This window comes from Suncus etruscus, chromosome 6, assembly GCF_024139225.1.
Source record: "Suncus etruscus isolate mSunEtr1 chromosome 6, mSunEtr1.pri.cur, whole genome shotgun sequence".
NCBI classification, from domain to species: Eukaryota; Metazoa; Chordata; class Mammalia; order Eulipotyphla; family Soricidae; genus Suncus; species Suncus etruscus.
This window is the reverse complement of record NC_064853.1, coordinates 75,361,913-75,379,555: the sequence shown is the minus strand read 5'-3', so window position 1 is coordinate 75,379,555 and position 17,643 is coordinate 75,361,913. Positions and strand designations below refer to the sequence as shown.

The following is a 17,643-nucleotide window of genomic DNA, read 5'->3' as shown; positions in this document are numbered from 1 at the left end:
TAAGACAGAAATATTGCTTGTAGAAGGAGGCCTGGTATAGGCATCTTTACAAGACCCCTGCACAGACTATTCACATATCAACATTCTGGACATTTAATATTCTTTCATTGAAAACATCAGCACAACTAAAAACATATATAGTATATGTATATATAATATATGTATGCATGTGTATGTACCTATAGAAACTCATGAAAATTCTGAATATCTTGGACATATTTGTTTATTTTCTTATTATGTCCTTTCTTTAACATAGTGTTTTGCTCCTAATAATCCTTGGTAATGAAATATTAAAAAGATAAGAAGAAAGCCAATGTGAGAAATGAAGTCTTAATAGATAGGACTTGAAGCATATGGCATGAGAAACACACAATCACCTTGATTGTTCTATTCAACAGAATTGTCTATGTGTGCCTGAAACTTTGACAAGAGAATTATATGATCTACTGCTGATGGCCATTCTGTTATTTCAGTGGTAGTGCAGAGATTATGTTAATAGCTAAAGAGTGTATTTCTCATCAACATTCCTTTTTAACCCACAAAAACTTTGCAGTTGGCATTTCTCTTTGTCTGTGTTCCCTCTTCAGTCTGTGTCCTGACTAGAAATTGTCATAGCTATTTTCTCATGCTTCATGGTAACTACAAGCACAGAAGAGAACATACAATATTTTATGGAGAAAGTAACTGTTCTCCAGTCTCAGTAACCACATGCTATCTGTTTCCATTCCTAACATAAGCTTTGATGATACATTAATGGTTTAGTTTGTATACCTCCCTCAAAAAACAAAAGATAACTAAAGTTTTGGAAAGATTTTCTGCCATCTTGCAAAGATGAGTATTTTTGGCAATTTTTTTCATAACTCATGTTTCATGGAAATTTTCTGGCAGGTTTGAATAAAAAGCAAGTTTGATGGTCCTTATCTTAGAGAATAAGGCCCGTTAGTGCTTTAGTAGGATTTGAGATTTTGCAGTTCTAGCAGTCTTTCAGGTGATGCTGTAGGAACTGAGACCATATTTTAAACTTTTATAGGTTTTGTAGTCTTTTATTTCTTCTTTACTCCCACATATAAGTATTGGTTGTTATCATGAGGCCAAGATCAAGGAATAGACATTGCAAATTCCATGGAATTCTTTATTTTTGAAAGTATTAGATTGTTACTGGGAAATGAGATCCTTCCATATTCAGTTGGTCTCCAATATAAGATGATGGAGAAGATCTATCAGCTTGAATCAGGTTAGATATTTCCTTATGAAGGATGTATATAAAATTAGCTGTTTCTGAAAGCATGCTATTCATGGAGTTAGTGTGATTTCACCCTCATTTTTTTTTTATTAAAATAAGGATGTTAGTCCTATTTTACAATTTGTGAAGAACTGGACAGGGTAATCTGACAGTGAGTGATGAAGATAATAAATCCATTGTGAAATTAGCATCCAAGAGAACACCTAAAAGTAAAATGGCCCTTCAGCTTCTAGTGGACTCTGCCTAAAAAGGCCAGAAATTTCCTGGCTGTAACATTTTCTTAAACTCAGAAAAAAGGATCATTTGGTGGATTGGGGTTTTTTTTTCTTCTCTATTTTGATATAACATATATGTGATTTGCACTTAACACCATTGATTTCATGTGTCATCTAACAAAGAAGTGTGGAGCTTAAAGTACATTTTAAAAAAGGCAGTAACTGGGGGGCCGGGCGGTGGCGCTGGAGGTAAGGTGCCTGCCTTGCCTGCGCTAGCCTAGGACGGACCGAGGTTCGATCCCCCGGTGTCCCATATGGTCCCCCAAGAAGCCAGGAGCAACTTCTGAGCGCATAGCCAGGAGTAACCCCTGAGCGGCACAGGGTGTGGCCCAAAAACCAAAAAAAAAAAAAAAAAAAAAAAAAAAAAAAAAAAAAAAAAAAAAAAAAGGCAGTAACTATCCACACTCATCAATCTCCTAATTTCTTCCACATTTTGAATAATCTGACTTCCTTGCTCTGTAGGTTCTCTTCTTCTTTTATGTATTATATTTTGGGTTCCTAATTTTATTAGAGAAAATATTCTGACTGGAAATTTTTTGCATATATAGGACTCAGCTAATCACATATGAGGTGCTCTGCAGAGCAAATGTTGTCTGTGCTTTATTTTTCCACAAATAATGCCAAAATAATAAGGCCTGCATTTTGTGAATTTGCTTTTTTTTTTTAAAATAATGTCTTTTATTAGAAAATGCTATCATTCAAGAAATAATATGGCAGCTCTCTACTTTAAGTTGTTCCATTTTCAGGAAAGGGGTAAAAATGGTTTGCCTGGTGTATAAACCAAGACTTTTCAGAGAAGCAGAACAATAGTATATTACCAGTTGTATTGCATATTATTCATACATATGATCTAGGTAGAATATTACTATTGGAAGGAGATTTGTTATTAAAAAATTGGTTTAGTTAAAGAGACCAAAAAGAAATCCAGAGATTTGCATTTGACAACTTAGGGTCCTGGGTATGCTGAAAATGTAGTTTCTAGCAGTTTAAAGGTCTAGCAACTAGAAGAATAAATGGTCTAATTTCTGAAGATTTGGTACCCAAAAAGAACTGATGATTCAGTTTTAGTAGAAAACTAAAAAATATTTGATGGTCTAGCACTAAGGTAGCCCAGCAAAAGGAATTCCTTCTGATTTATGAGAACAGATGGGCTGATGTCTACTCACGCACATTAGAGACAGCAAAATGCTTTACTAAGTCTACCAATTTTAATGCCAACTTCAATCAGAATCATCCTTGCAGTTACTCATTTATTAAAAGTCTGGCTAAAGTCATTAAAGTCATGATGGTACTTAAAAGACATCATTATAGCTGCCATTGATAATTCTTTACAATTAAGTCGATCACAAATCCTTTATTTCTCCCATAATTTATCTTTTCAACTAGAGCTAGTTTTATTTTCTTAAGTTCATCATAACCATTATAGCAGTAACTTTTCTCTTCTGAGTAAAATTATCATAACTTATCTTAGTTTGATCACCCTGCTTTTTCTCTTTCTAAAAGCCTGAAACAAGAATTCTAGTAGGAGTCACTTATTTGTGGGGGATCATAGGAATACCAGGAGGGAAGTTGGAAAGTAATTAAAGGAAGGGAAGGAAGACAAGGAAGTTAAATTTTAAGACCATAACCACCAGAAAACTGGCAGTCCCTTTTATCGGTTAGGGTTGAGAATTTCTTTGCTTTATATATCTATATAGAACATAGTTCTAAATTAGCTCACCAGACAAGTAAGGGAAATTAAGTACTTAGTAATACAAATCCCCCCGGTCACTTTGAAAGATTCTCTTCCCTGGCGTTTACTGAGTAGAATCCAGAAGTTCAGAGAAATCCCCCAAGGACTGGTAACTGGAAGTTAGGCTCCAAGCCTTAAGAGTCAGAACAAGAGGGTGTAGGTAAAACAAATATGTCTGCTTAAATTGTATTATAGCCTTTCCTGCCCACAGTTAATTCAGCTTATTTTTTCATATTTTCCTTAAGCCTCACCTCTCCAGAAACCTTAACTCTCATTTAAATGCTCTTGTCTGGCTCACAATAGAACTTCAGAAAATTTGTTACTTCTGGTTTAGATTATTGTCTTACTTTGATATATATATCCTAATTCTTTGTCAGCTTTTATCCTTATGGCCTTTTGCAATTCTGGAAAATGTTTGAGGTCACCAAATGGCAATTTAAGTAGTAAATGAAGTCACCATGTTGGTAATGGTGTCTACCAAAAGTTCATTCGGTGTAAGCACTTTGCATATAACAACTTTTGAACAATTGTTCTTATACCTATTTTCTACATGTAGAAAATAAGAGTTTGGCATAATTTTCTGAGTTACACAACTAATTTTGAAAGTAAGCCAAATAGTCTGAATACAGCTACTGAGTATACTCTTACTCTATTAAAAAAGTGAAAATAAATGAATGGATACCTCAAGGCTTATAACACATGGAAACCTTTAGGAATGGTACTGTTGGTATAGTTTGCAATATTTTGAATGTCAACCCAAATGCCACAATTTCCAGTAGCCAGATTTACTGACTAGAAACTGAGTTTCTAGTTTCTAAACAATTGCTTAAGTGATCTATTTTGGTATTTCTATTAAACCAAACACATGACCATGTGGGTACTTAGATGACAAGCATGACTTTTCCTTCATATTTCCCTAGAACTATGAAGACTCTCTTTTGCTCCCCTCTGTGATTCCAAGAGTCTGTTGTCATAGAAATGTTATGTGGTTCTGGTAATCAAAATTTTGTTTAGATATAGTAAATTCAGGGAAGACTCTATAAAGAGTTTATTTTGTAGCACTTGTAACATAGCCATTTACTTGAAAAATTGCATTTCTAAGAAATGAGGTTTTTCTTGCCAAAACTGCATTCATGGAAAGAAAAGAGATATGTAGAAAATCATTAAACATTCTAATATATTTGAATGGAAGAAAACTTATTTTTTGAAACAGTATCTATGGTTATCTAAACTTGATTTTGAAATCTCAAAATTTATATTCTATTTCCACTAATATATCTAATACTTACTAATAATTTTTCTTAGAAGAATGCCATTTCAAATAAATTTGGCTAAAATTATTAAATTCTGAATCATGTATATAACAAACCTGCTGATTTTTATTTATTTGCAAATGTTGTACATATACATGGTATCCTAATAAATGGTAGAACCATGGAAAATAATGGTCACTTATTTCAATATAAATTTATTGATTTTTGTATATGGCACTAATTGTAATAGTACTTTCTCGAATCTTATCTTACAATACATAGGAAATATTTAAGAATGATTCTGTTGGTATAGATTGCAATATTCAAATGCCAGCCCTAATATTACAATTTCCAGTATTATTTCTTATACCCAGATAGGAATTCATATATTTTTCTTTCTGACACCTTAGTAGTGATACTGACCATAAGAATAACATAAAAGATGCTATTAAGGTTAGAGCCATAATACAGTAATTAGGAAACTTATCTTGTATGTAGCTGACCCAGGATCATTCCCCTGCACCTTATATGGTCCCGGAAGCCAACCAGAATTAATCCCTCAGCACAGATCCAGGAACAATCCCTGAACAATACTAGTAATATCCTAAAGATAACAGCAAAATATTTTTGTTATTGCAAAATTCATAAACTAGAGATGGACATATACAGTATGCTATCATTGGCAAAGCTATGATATTAATGGTAAAATATCTGATATTTAGTATATAACATTGTATCAGTAGATTGTTCATAATGTTGACACAAAATCTTATTTAATTATTATAATAATTATACATATAAGGCATTATTAATCATTTCATCCTGCTTTTGATGAATTTAAAACTCAGGAAAAACTGTAATTTTTCTAATATAACATGCCTATTAAATGGGGATTGGATAAATTAGTATTCAGAACTAACCATAAGCCCTTAAATCTTACACTCAGAAAACAGTAAAAACAAAATACACACTTTTTTTTTGTATTTTTGGGTCACACCCGGCAGTGCTCAGGGGTTATTCCTGACTCTACACTCAGAAATCACTACTGGCAGGCTCGGGGGACCATATGGAATGCCGGGATTTGAACCACTGTCCTTCTGCATGCAAGGCAAATGCCTTACCTCCATGCTATCTCTCAGGCCCAAAATTCACACTTTTTTTTAACTAGATGAAGCAAGTATTATAGGGTTTGAGTGTGGCCTTAAAGTTTAAGTTGGAAGAAGTAATGAGGACCTTGCTTCTGGAATTGAGGCAAGTAGAAAAATATAAGGTCTTTGAGAATATAGATAATAATCAAGTATTATTTTCAGTAAATAAATTAAGTTTAGAAAAACATAAAAGTAATTGGAACTGGATACCATTCACCCTAGTAGCAGGGGTCTCAAACTCGCGGCCCGCGGGCCGTTTGCGGCACTTCATACAACATTTTGTGGCCCTGCCCTAGGGGAATCTTTTTTGTTTTGTTTTGTTTTAGCTGTTTGGGTCACACCCCCCAAAGTTCATGGCTTACTACTTTGCACACAGGATCACCCTGACTTTGCCTCCTGCGGCCCGCAGGTAAATTGAGTTTGAGACCCCTGATACCTTCCCACCAATTAAATATAACTTTACTGGTTAGGGATTGAGACTCACAAAATGGTTATAAATTTGTCCATAGCTGTATTTTAAGATACATTTAAGAGCTATATGTTCACAAATTAAGAGACAGAAGTGATGCTTAGAGGAGAGAAGTTAGGAAACTGCAAAATAAAGAAGGTAGAAGGAACAATGTACCTGAATTTGGGTTACAATAATGAAAATAGAGGAAAAGTGGAAGGAGAGGACTTGACTTTGTGAGAAAAAATATTGTCAGAGATGATGGTATGTTAAGACTACACTAAAGCAAACATGTCTTTAAATACTCTCAGGGTAACCTGGTGGTCCCCAATACTGAAGATCCCAAGCTCATCCTTGGGTTCTCATATCAGACAACAGACCTAGCTTGACAAGAATTGATAGAAGTGGCTCAGGAGCACTCTGAAGACTATGTGGAAGCCACCCATCCCCCAAATGCAAATAAATTCTCTAACCTACAACCCAGAGGAAGTGTTGGTTCTTGTCCAGTTAAAAGGGGCACCACTGGAAAAGAAAAAGGAGTTAAGTGGGAACAAGTGCAAGCTAGCAAAGGTATTGGAAATCACTTGGCTCAGGATTTGTATGCATAGCATTTTCCATGGTGCCTCAGGAATTCACTGTAACAACCCACAACTGAATAGAGCTGACTAAACTTCTCAGATATTTGAGGGTCACATGTCTGATTTAAGGAAAAACTGAAAAAAAGGTAGCATTTTGATTTTGTGATTTTTATGTCCCAAGAGTTGAAATGACTAAAAAAACCTACATTGCCACAAGTAAGTAAAACAAAACTATCACATATATCTGTGACCATATATAGAATATTTCCAAAAAATGTAAATTATATTAAGCTCTAATGTGTATTATTTCTTCATTTAATACATGATAAAATAAGGCAGGAGAAACAAAATTTAACATTCCTCTTTCTACTGAGGTTTTACCTTTGGTTTTATTTTTAAATCAATTAGATTGGGGCATTTTAGAGTTTTTAACTTTCATATGACTTTATTTTTTTCTCTTATTTTTCAATAGATGACACTAATGAAGATGATGTTGTAAAAGAAGATGCAGGTATGAAATTTATGATTATTTTTTAAACATAGATAAAGATCATTTTGTTGCTAATATAATCTCACATAGTAACAAGAAAGACAGAGTGAAGCTAATAGCAAAGAAATATTTATTAATTAATATTAATTGATTAATAATTGGAAATACAATAAATCTTACTAATTTGCTTGTTGCTCTACTTTTCATTTTCTTTCTTCTCCTTTCTTTTTCTTTTTCTTTTTATTCAGTTTTATTTCTAATCTTTTTAAAATTTCACTCTCATTTATCTAGAAACAAGTGTATTATAGTCAACTGTGTCAACTATATGATACATGTTCTTTAAATAAAATAAATAAAAATAAACAAAGTAAATAAAATAAAGTAAATAACAATAGCATATCTTTTTTTTTTTTTTTTTTTTTTTTTGGTTTTTGGGCCACACCCGGCACTGCTCAGGGGTTACTCCTGGCTGTGGCTGTCTGCTCAGAAATAGCTCCTGGCAGGCACAGGGGTCCATATGGGACACCGGGATTCGAACCAACCACCTTGGGTCCTGGGTCGGCTGCTTGCAAGGCAAACGCCGCTGTGCTATCTCTCCGGCCCAACAATAGCATATCTTAACAAAAAAGGAAAAGAGAAAATAAAAAGTAGTAATGCTAAATCTTAGAACTAATACAGTTCTTGAATTTTTGCAGTAAACTTGATTTTGAGCATCCTTTTACACCAGATAAAACTGAAACTTGACTATTTGGTTTCATAGAGAAATGAAATTGCCCTCAAACTATGTTGAGAAGTACAGGGTTTGGGTTCATGAACTTAGTTGTACTGGGGCTTGATCTTGGCTCTGTGTTCTGTGATAACGTTTGGCAGAGCTTAAGGAAACATAAGTTCTGCCAGGAATTAAGTTAGAATCAGATATGTGCAAGACAAGTACCAAAACTTGATGACTAAGATACTTATTCCTGTATGTTCATGAATCAGGAAAACGAACAGAACACTAGCAATGGTGATATAATCATTCTCCTTCACAAGGTTTGAGACTCCAGTAAGAAAACTGAACTTGGGGCTGAAGTCATCCGAAGATTTATTTACTCATGTATCTGGCTGATATTTGATCTATATCAGTCTTCTGCTGTGATTTTTGCATGTGGCCCATGCTTCATCACACTGCAGTCAGTTTTCCAAAATGGTGTGCTTTGAAAAAGTAGAGGAAGTTGTACACTTTTCAAGACTGAGCCTCAGAGAGTTCATAACCACATTTCAACCAAACCCTATTCTTAGGAACTCAAAATCTCACTTATGCTCAGATAAGAATATAAGTTCAGTCCTCTGATGGTTCTCATTTTGGTTCTAAAGAAGATTTAGGAACTGAAAACAATGCTGTGCTATGTTTGGAAAATATAATCATGTAATTTGTTATATAGCATTCTAGTCTAATATCAGAAACTAAATTGAATACTCATGAAAGATGAAGAAACCTAGAAACTAAAGTATATACAAAACAGTCACAAAATACTTGATGATGCGTCATGGATCATTATGCTTGAACTCAATCTTAATACCATTATATATCACCTTTAGACAAGAACCTTTTTCTATAACATTTAGTTCACAATATAATAGAAATAATAACTCTGATCAAAAAGAGTGATTTTGAATTAAATGAAATAATATATTAATATTTTGGGAGAGGAACCAGAGTCTTAATACAGCAGAGAGAGGTTTTGCCTAGCAGATATATAAGGGCATATTACTAAATTCTATGCTGTAAGAGGTTCATTTCCTCTAACAATTACCGATTCTAGTCAAAAAATTGGATCATATTTCAAAATTAAAATAGATACCCTTTTCTGAATAATTTTGTCATTCATAGTAGCTTTATAAAAAGTTTAGAGAATGATGGGGCCGGAGAGATAGCATGGAGGTAAGGCGTTTGCCTTTCATGCAGGAGGTCATCTGTTTGAATCCCGGTGTCCCATATGGTCCCCCGTGCCTGCCAGGAGCAATTTCTGAGTCTGAAGCCAGGAATAACCCCTGAGCACTGCCAGGTGTGACCCAAAAACCACACACACAAAAAAATTTAGAGAATGAAATTAAATTACTTTCACAAATTTAAAATAAAATAAATATATTAATAATCTTAATTTTGTGTAATATTCTGTTTAATTCAAAAAAAGTAAGTCACTGGCAACTACACCTTTAATAACTCTATTAAGAGTCCTTTATATTTAGAGGTAACTAGTATTTTAAATGGAGCTTCACTTAAACAATATTTCTCTTTAACTTTGTTCATTCTCCCTCCCCTAACCATTTAAATCATATATATATATATATACATATTTTGGTTTTGGGGCCACACCCAGCATTGTTCAGGGGTTATTCTTGGCTGTCTGCTCAGAAATAGCTCCTGGCAGGCACGGGGGACCATAATGGACACCGGGATTCGAACCAACCACCTTTGGTCCTGGATCGGCTGCTTGCAAGGCAAACGCTGCTGTGCTATCTCTCCGGGCCCTTGTTTATATATTTTACAAGGATATACATATTTATTTTACTTTGTAAGGGTCATAATATTACTACACTAAAGCAACTACCAAAGTGCCAATAATGCTCCGCCTCATCCATTTTCTACTACAAAAAAATATGATTCCTAAGATTGCCTTGGTCTTCACAGGGATTTAGGGGGCAGGAGAAATTGAAGGGAGATTAATTTAAAGTCAGGGCAAGGATGAAGAAGGAGGTATGATGGAAAGGGGACTGTAATAACTGTCATCAGTTCTCAACTACTTCCTTTTGGCATACATAGATGTTTTATGAGACTAAGAGCTTTCTAAGGAAAATTCTTGTGACTCTCTGCTAAATGTTCAACTCTGGCCATGAAAGCAAACTTAAAACACTAGATGGTTCATTTTTCTGGAGTAACTCTCAGTCAATAATGAATAAGGATTGGTTTAACCCAACAGGAAACATATGAGACAGAATATAGTCTAATAATCCACAGAAACAATATAATATGAGTGTAAGTACAATTTCAAGTTTATTAGCAATCATACCAAGAAGTAGTCAAAACAAACAAGAGAAATTAATTTTAAAACATTTCATATAACAATAGATGCACCATTTGCATTTCAATTTAGAATTTTACAAGTGTATTAGTCAAATATTTTAATTTTTTCCAGACTAAGATTTATAAATTTGCATGTCTCATATCTAAATCTACATTGAAACTACAAATTTTTCAAGTACTAGTTCACAATGTAATATTAACCAGAAAGATTCTATACCATAGAAATACTGTACCAATAATTACCCTGTAGAAATACTTCCTTTAGTGTTTCTTATGATAATCTCCCATATTAAGTACTCAGATACTTTTTCAATATATTTTGTAAAAATATCCAAACTGGGACTGGATAAAGAACTCAAAGATGCCAGCTTTGCATATAGAAATCCTAGTCCTGTGTTACAGGGCTCCTGAGTAGCATTAGGAGAAACCCCAGGTGACAGAGGTAGGAATTGCATACAAATGAAACTTCAGCCTAAGGAAAAGATTTTGATTCCTTTAATAAAAAATGGCCAAGATAAAATGTCAATTTTTGTGTCCGTGTAGAAGGTATCATTATTTAAGAGAAACGTATCAGTTTTACATCATCACCCTGTTTTTAAACTAACTCTGAAAAATGTATTGTTTGCTCTTGTTTTTATAATGTTCACCGAAATTATTCTTGGATTATCCTTCAGCCTTGGAGAGCGCAGCCCTTTTCATCCACTAGATTATGGACCATATCTTGCTAAGGATCATTTATCTAAGTGCCAAAAGAACACATTTCTAGGTAAAAGGAGTTGGCTTCTTAATGATATGCAGTAAGCTAGCCAACCCACTGAGTGATTTTTTTTAACTGTAATCATCATTAATGCTAATATAAAGCCCAGAAGGTTGGAGTCAGCATTTGAGGTTCGAAGACATTAATTGGGTCATCATTTCTGATTGTAGCCCTTTCAGGTCTAGCAAGGGAGCTATCACTAGCAGCTGGACACAGCTGTTTAAATTACACTCAGTGACCCAAGGATGTTAAGTCACCTAGATAAAATGGGCTTGTGATATGCTTTCTACTTCCTAATATTGGCATCCTGAAGTCATGAGGGATTTCTGTGCAGGATGGTTCCAGAGTGTGCCACCTGGCCTTGGCAGACATTGGTGGGCAGGCCAGTTTCTAGTCAGTTCACACATGTAGACATGCTAGTTTCTATGATGAGTCAAAGTCAGCCATCCAATAACTGATGCCTATGGTCCGTTGAGCATCATTTCTTTCTCTCATTAATTAGAAATACTGAAGGAGTTTGTAAGAACACATAATGAAAAAAGGGCTGCATGTTCAATCAATGTTAGTGAGTGATGATAAATAATAATTGGAACATCAAAAACCAGCAAGGTATAGACAAACTAATTATCTGGATGAGAAGAAACTTGACTGAAGAGTTTGTAGATTTTTGTGGTGTTCAAACTATCAAAACATGAGAAAAAATGAATGTCAAAGTTGAGAAGAGATAGCTACAATTACCGGTTGGTGCAAGTTGGCTTGTTAGCTACATTCATTCCTCTGCTGAACCCAACTTTAGTTGAGCATATATGATGTACTAACATATACGAACTCGACAGCACTAGAGATCTCTAGTTATCATCTGAGTCTAAAGACAATTTGGCTCATACTGAAACAGCACAGCCAGATTGCATCTAGGTGTTTCCATATTCTTAACTCACATTATCCTCTCCCTAGACAGGAATATTAAGTAGAAAAAAGTCACATCTCAGCTAGTAGAAAAGGTCACCATGAAGGTGAAATTCTTCTTTTATAATAGAAAGACTGGCTTCACTGCCTAGAATTCTTTTTAATTTCAAGTTAATTTCTTTAACCCTAGCGTATCTATTCCATTCCTGTGATCTTCCATTTCTCAGACCATATACTATGAAAACGGCCTTTAAGCTGATTAAGAAAGGACAGAAAATAAGATGCAGCCAATAGTGCTTTAGCCTTATCAGAGATAAGACTATGTGTGCTTCAGGGGACAAAGCCTTGCTCATAGCAAATCTCCAGTTTCCACTGACAGCAAGAGAGGCATCATAAAATGTTTCTCGCCTATATCTCTCACATATGAGGACTATTATTCCGCATATGTCCCTACCCATTGTTGCATTAAATAATTAATGATGGGGTGGATGGCGATGGATGGAGGCCTTTGTCCTTAGGCCCCGGCCACATGGCTTCATCCCCCATGAACCAGCGGGTCTGGGGTTCAGGAAAGCGACGGGTATTGAACTCACTCACAGGCAGTACCAGGAAGCATCATCTTTATTCATTCCCTATTAACCACATGTGTGTGGCCTATCTCATAACCTTTCAAGCACAGCCATTCTTAGGTAGCCCTGCATCTTAACTCCTGTCAGCCATCTTCCCTTTGACCTCCAGGCTGGTCAAAGACCAAAAGGCAGAGACCCAAAAGCCAGAGAGCCCAGCAGGGCAGAAGCGCCTAATCCCCTGGGTCAAAGGCGTATTTATCTTTTTCAAGACCCCTCCCAGGAATGGGCGGGGTCTTGCAGGTAAGGTCAAATTACCTAGGGAGAAAGAGTGGGGGATGAGTCTTCACCCATTTGACAGACAGCTGGATATTCTTCAGTTTTATCCATTTGGCAACAAATTTAATAACTTTATATTTTTATACCTGAGTTGTATTTTATAATATATCACATATATACAAAACATTCTATTACACATTGTATATATAGCATTGTTGATATAAATAATTATATATTTCTATATGTAATGGAATACTGTATATGGTTATTTCTTTATTTTTTTCTTCAGTTATTTGTTACTGGGCACTTGGATTGTGTCAGATTTGGCTATTACTATGATCCATGCTACTCATCAAAGAGTTTGCTATAACTAAAATGTAATAAGATTTCAATTTTGTCTGGTTCATTAATACCTCCAAATATGAACAAATTGATGCTTTATTCAGTTCCCCATCAGTTTCCCAATAATTTCATTCAGGTGAGATATCAAAAATTAAATCAATTCTCAAGCCCTCACTTTTAAGAAATGTTGATATAGGACTGAATTTTCAGCATAGAAAATGCCTCCTCATTCCCAGTTGCACAACATGCATTTGAGGAGTGTGAAAGCTTTAGATTTTTTTCTCCCAGTGAGACAGTAAATGTTGCTTTGCCCATTTTATGAATCCCTTTGAGCCTAGCATCTGTGCTCAGTGAGCTGTTCCAGTCCTCTCAATTCTGCCTTTGCTGAACCCATTCCAAAAGGTCAACATCCATCTCACACCTAGTGACAGAAGTTGAGGTGAATTTTTAATGTAGTCATTGGCAAAAATTTTTCTCCCTGGCCGTGGCAATGACCTTAAAGGTGACAGATTAGCAACCACAATAAACCAACTTAGTGTCCAAAATCCTTTGTAGTTCATAATGCCAAAATTTCAAATATTACATCTATCATGTGAATTTTTATGTTCACTATTTAATAAATATAAAAGAAAAATGAGTCACCATAGCTTAATAGTGTTTTATAATTTTATGATCCTGGCATAAAGAAATAGCTCCTGAGAGGTGAAAATAAAGCACAGGCCCTATTATATCGTTGCCTTAAAGAAAGGCTGGGTGAAGAAAAATTGAAATAGAATTTGAAATAAAATTCTCATGCAGTGTGAAGTACCAGAGACATTAGAATTTGAAAAGAAAGTCTCAAACAATGTTAAGTACCAGTAAAGGGACAACATAATTGGGAAAAAAAATTCTCAAGCACTGTTAAGTACCAGATATACAGAGATATTAAAAAAAAGATAAATGTCCTTATCTCATAGATTTTACATTCTTGGGTGTGAATAAAGTAGAGACACAAAAAAGAAACAGAGCTGAAGCCAGAAAGATAATACAAGGATAAAGCACTTGTTTTGTAGAAAGTCAATCCCCAAATTGACCCCTTATATTACATATGGGCCTATAAGCAGCAGCATCAAGGGTTATCCTTAAGGACAGAGTCAGGAGTCATCCTTGAGCTCAGTTGGGTATGGTTCAAAAACAAACATAATAGAATCAAGAAAAAGAAAAAGCTCTTTAGTTAGTGGGTGTTATGTGCTGAGTGAGGAGATTATAGTCCCAGAAGAAACTTTTTGGTTAAATGCTCAGAAAAAGACTTTCTTGGGAGTTGCATCTGATCTCACATCCAAGATCTGAGAAAGTAAGTAGACACATAAATATACACATGGGTAGAAGAACAGCAGATGGAATGGTCCTGAGATAGGAGACAGTTGAGAAATTATTAAAGAACACAAAATGTACCCATAAATTTGAAAATAAAAGAACATATAGGGGTAACTAGTCTAAACCAGTAGGACTTTCCCAAGGAAAATATCCTGGTTTATAGTATTGGATTTATATCTTATTCTAAGAACAAAGATATTTAAACAGTCTAGCTACATGATATAGTTTGTTTCAAAAGGTTTTGCTGACAAATAGATTATGTGGAGAATAGATTGTGGAGAGATTAGAAATATAGAGGCTGGAATTCAGAAGGTCATTGTATTAAGAGATGCTGCTTTGGACAGAGATAATGATTGAAAAGGATGGGCACAGAGGGTGAATACAGGATGCAGTCTAGTGTATTCTATTGTCTGATAGAATATAAGGTTATAGGAAAATCAAATAAAGATAAATATTAAGGCTGCCACTTTAGTTTTTGATTTAAATTTCATGAGATGTTGAAATACCATTGAGATAACAGGTTTGCTGACATCGAGAATATCAGGCTGGCTCTGTAGTTTGAAATGCCTAATGAAATTATTTACATAAATTTGAAATGCTTGATAAGACCTGAGTGAGAGGAAACACCTGGGGCTGAGAATAGCTGGGCAAAGTTAAATTTTGTATCAACCCTGAAAACAGAGATGCCCATATAAAAAAGGTCATATAAACATGGCCAACTGCAGTCTTCTGTTATAGGAGATAAGACCTGATGGATAAAACCAGTTCAAAAAGCCTATTGGCAACAAGCGAATAGATATCTGTGTTTCACGTTGGATAAAGGCTGGGATGGGGTTTGGGTACAGCAGGGAAGACACTTCATTATTTATTGGCAGGTTTGATTATAGCACGAATATGGTCCCCTGAGCACTGCCTCAGCAAAGAACCAGGAGTAAGCTGAGTACTGCTGAAAGTGACCCCTAAACCAAAATAAATAAAAGTTGGGAAACCAGGGATTTCATTGACCCAGTTCATAGAGAACAGCCTTCCAAAGTCCAGCAGAGTTTAAATTTTAGGTACAGAGTGGAATGTAGGTAAAGGGTGTGGAGTAAATCTGAAAAAGAGAAAACAAATGCAAAAACGAGATGTCAGCCACAAGAATTGTATGTATAACTTGACAGCTTGTGAGGAGACCAGGCTTTTTGCTATAAATTAATGCATAAAAATAATCCTTAAAGGGTGCAGTGACTTTAGACATAAGTTTCAAACAGTCTATAATTTAATTGGATGGTCCCCATTGATAGACCTGGCAAGAGTAAGGCATGATAATAGTAGACAATTATTTACTTGGAAGTATATAGTGGACTATTTCGAATTTGAATTACTAAAGAAGCCTGAGAAATAGTAGGAAGATCATTTCAAACACCAGGAACTCCTAAAATGAGATGTTTTTGCAGCTCACCTAACCCTGCTTTGAAAGCAAAATTAGACAGTAGCAATTGGTAACTAATAAATGAAGTTTTAAATCAAAATTAGATCATAGTACAGCTCATCTAGTCTTACTTTGATGGTGAAATTACATAACAATTATTAATCTATAGAATTTTAAATCTTGAAAAACAAACTATGAATAATTAAGGATTGCCTGGTGGAGAGATATTTTACATTTGAATGGATTTTAAATAAAAGTACCATTTTAAGTTTGTGCTCAATAGAAAGTCAGATTTTTGTTAACCTGTAGTTCCATTGTGATGATGGGTAAATCTATGATTCTATATGTTTGGATTTTCTTAGTAGTTTGGATTTAAAATTCAGATTAATTTTGAATTAATTGTTTGTAAATATTCAAGTTAGAATATATTAAATCTTTTTTACTTCTAGAAGGTCTAGAACCCAAAGGCCTCTCTCCACCCCACAAGAAGAGCAAAGCCAAGAAGCCAGAAAGTTCCAAGGGATTTAGTGAGGGTAAGTGCTATAATTGCATTCTTTAAAAAAAGGGGGGGGGGGGATTTTCTTTTGTTTTAATTGTAAAGCCTTGCTTTTATGCTCATGGTCAGGTAGTTCTCAGATTCAAAATTCCCATAGCCATTTCATACATATACATAACATGGAAACGTCTCAGAAAATATAGACAAAATAAGATTTGGGTTTTATTTTGTATAAGATATATATGCAGAAGACTGAATTACAAAAAACCACTTTCACAGTGAGGTTATTTTTTTTAAGTTTTACTGCAAAGTTGTGATTGATGTTTATAAATTAGGTGCTCTGAAATGAGTTGTTTTATCTTCATCAACATATTGTGAGTCCAAAATTAATAATCAACTTTCAGCAATGAATGCTGGAAAAACTTCCTGACTTCAATGTTCTCCTCTACTTTCTTGAATCCATATGTCCTTGAATTTAGTCATTACATGGATTTCAATTGGGTTACTTTTTATGAAGAAATGACTGTGTTTTTCTTTTCTAATACTGGTATAATGTATTCCTATTATCCCTTTAAGATGTAGATTTTTGAAAGTGATTCTATCACTTAAGAATTTTTAATTTTAAAAATTTTAATTTTAAAATAACATACTTATGTCCCTGCTTTTGTGGGATGAATTGGGAATCCCATTTATTCACTGTAAAATGGAGAATATACTAATACTGACAATGTAAAGTTGAGTCTCCCGGGAAGGAGATGCTGAGATAATGAGAAGTTCCAGAAATTTATAAAGGGGAGATGACTGTGATGAGATATTGGGAACGTAGCAAAAGTTAAATCCTAAGTACGTAAAAACAGAAAAGAAAGATACATTTTCTAGGAATAACTTCAGTCTGAAAATATCTGGGGAGATAGTCACAAAGAAAGACACTAGTAGACATTCCTTTCTAAAAGAGGAGACTTTCAACCATCACAGATTTGGAAGAAAGCATCGGCTTCTTCTATTTCTTCTTGCTTTTTGCAAACAACTTGGAAAGACTATAGCCTTGTCAAGGACATCATGTTTTAGTGAACCTTCAAAAAGTGACCAAGAGTTGCTGTAAATAAACTTCCCAGTACCTTTCTTGAAGGTAGAACTTACTGGGAATGCACAACATTTTTGTGTCAGAATTCCAAACGGTAATGATTCTGATTTTATTCACACCTGGGTTCAGAATTAATGAAGAAGACAACAGTCTAAGAAAGACTTGAAAAATACCTGCAGTAGTTTATTATTGATTATGTTGCACCATGTGCA

The 17,643-nt window shown here is 34.7% G+C and overlaps 1 protein-coding gene across 1 annotated transcript in view; it reads left to right on the top strand.

Moving 5' to 3' along the window:
• MACROD2 (mono-ADP ribosylhydrolase 2) overlaps positions 1-17,643 on the top strand; it is a 2,173,194-nt gene that overhangs the window by 1,927,073 nt on the left and 228,478 nt on the right. Inside the window, exons 10-11 of the mRNA XM_049774344.1 lie at positions 7,150-7,188; positions 16,301-16,384. Coding sequence (XP_049630301.1) covers positions 7,150-7,188; positions 16,301-16,384 — 123 coding nt within the window. The remainder of the gene's footprint in view (positions 1-7,149; positions 7,189-16,300; positions 16,385-17,643) is intronic.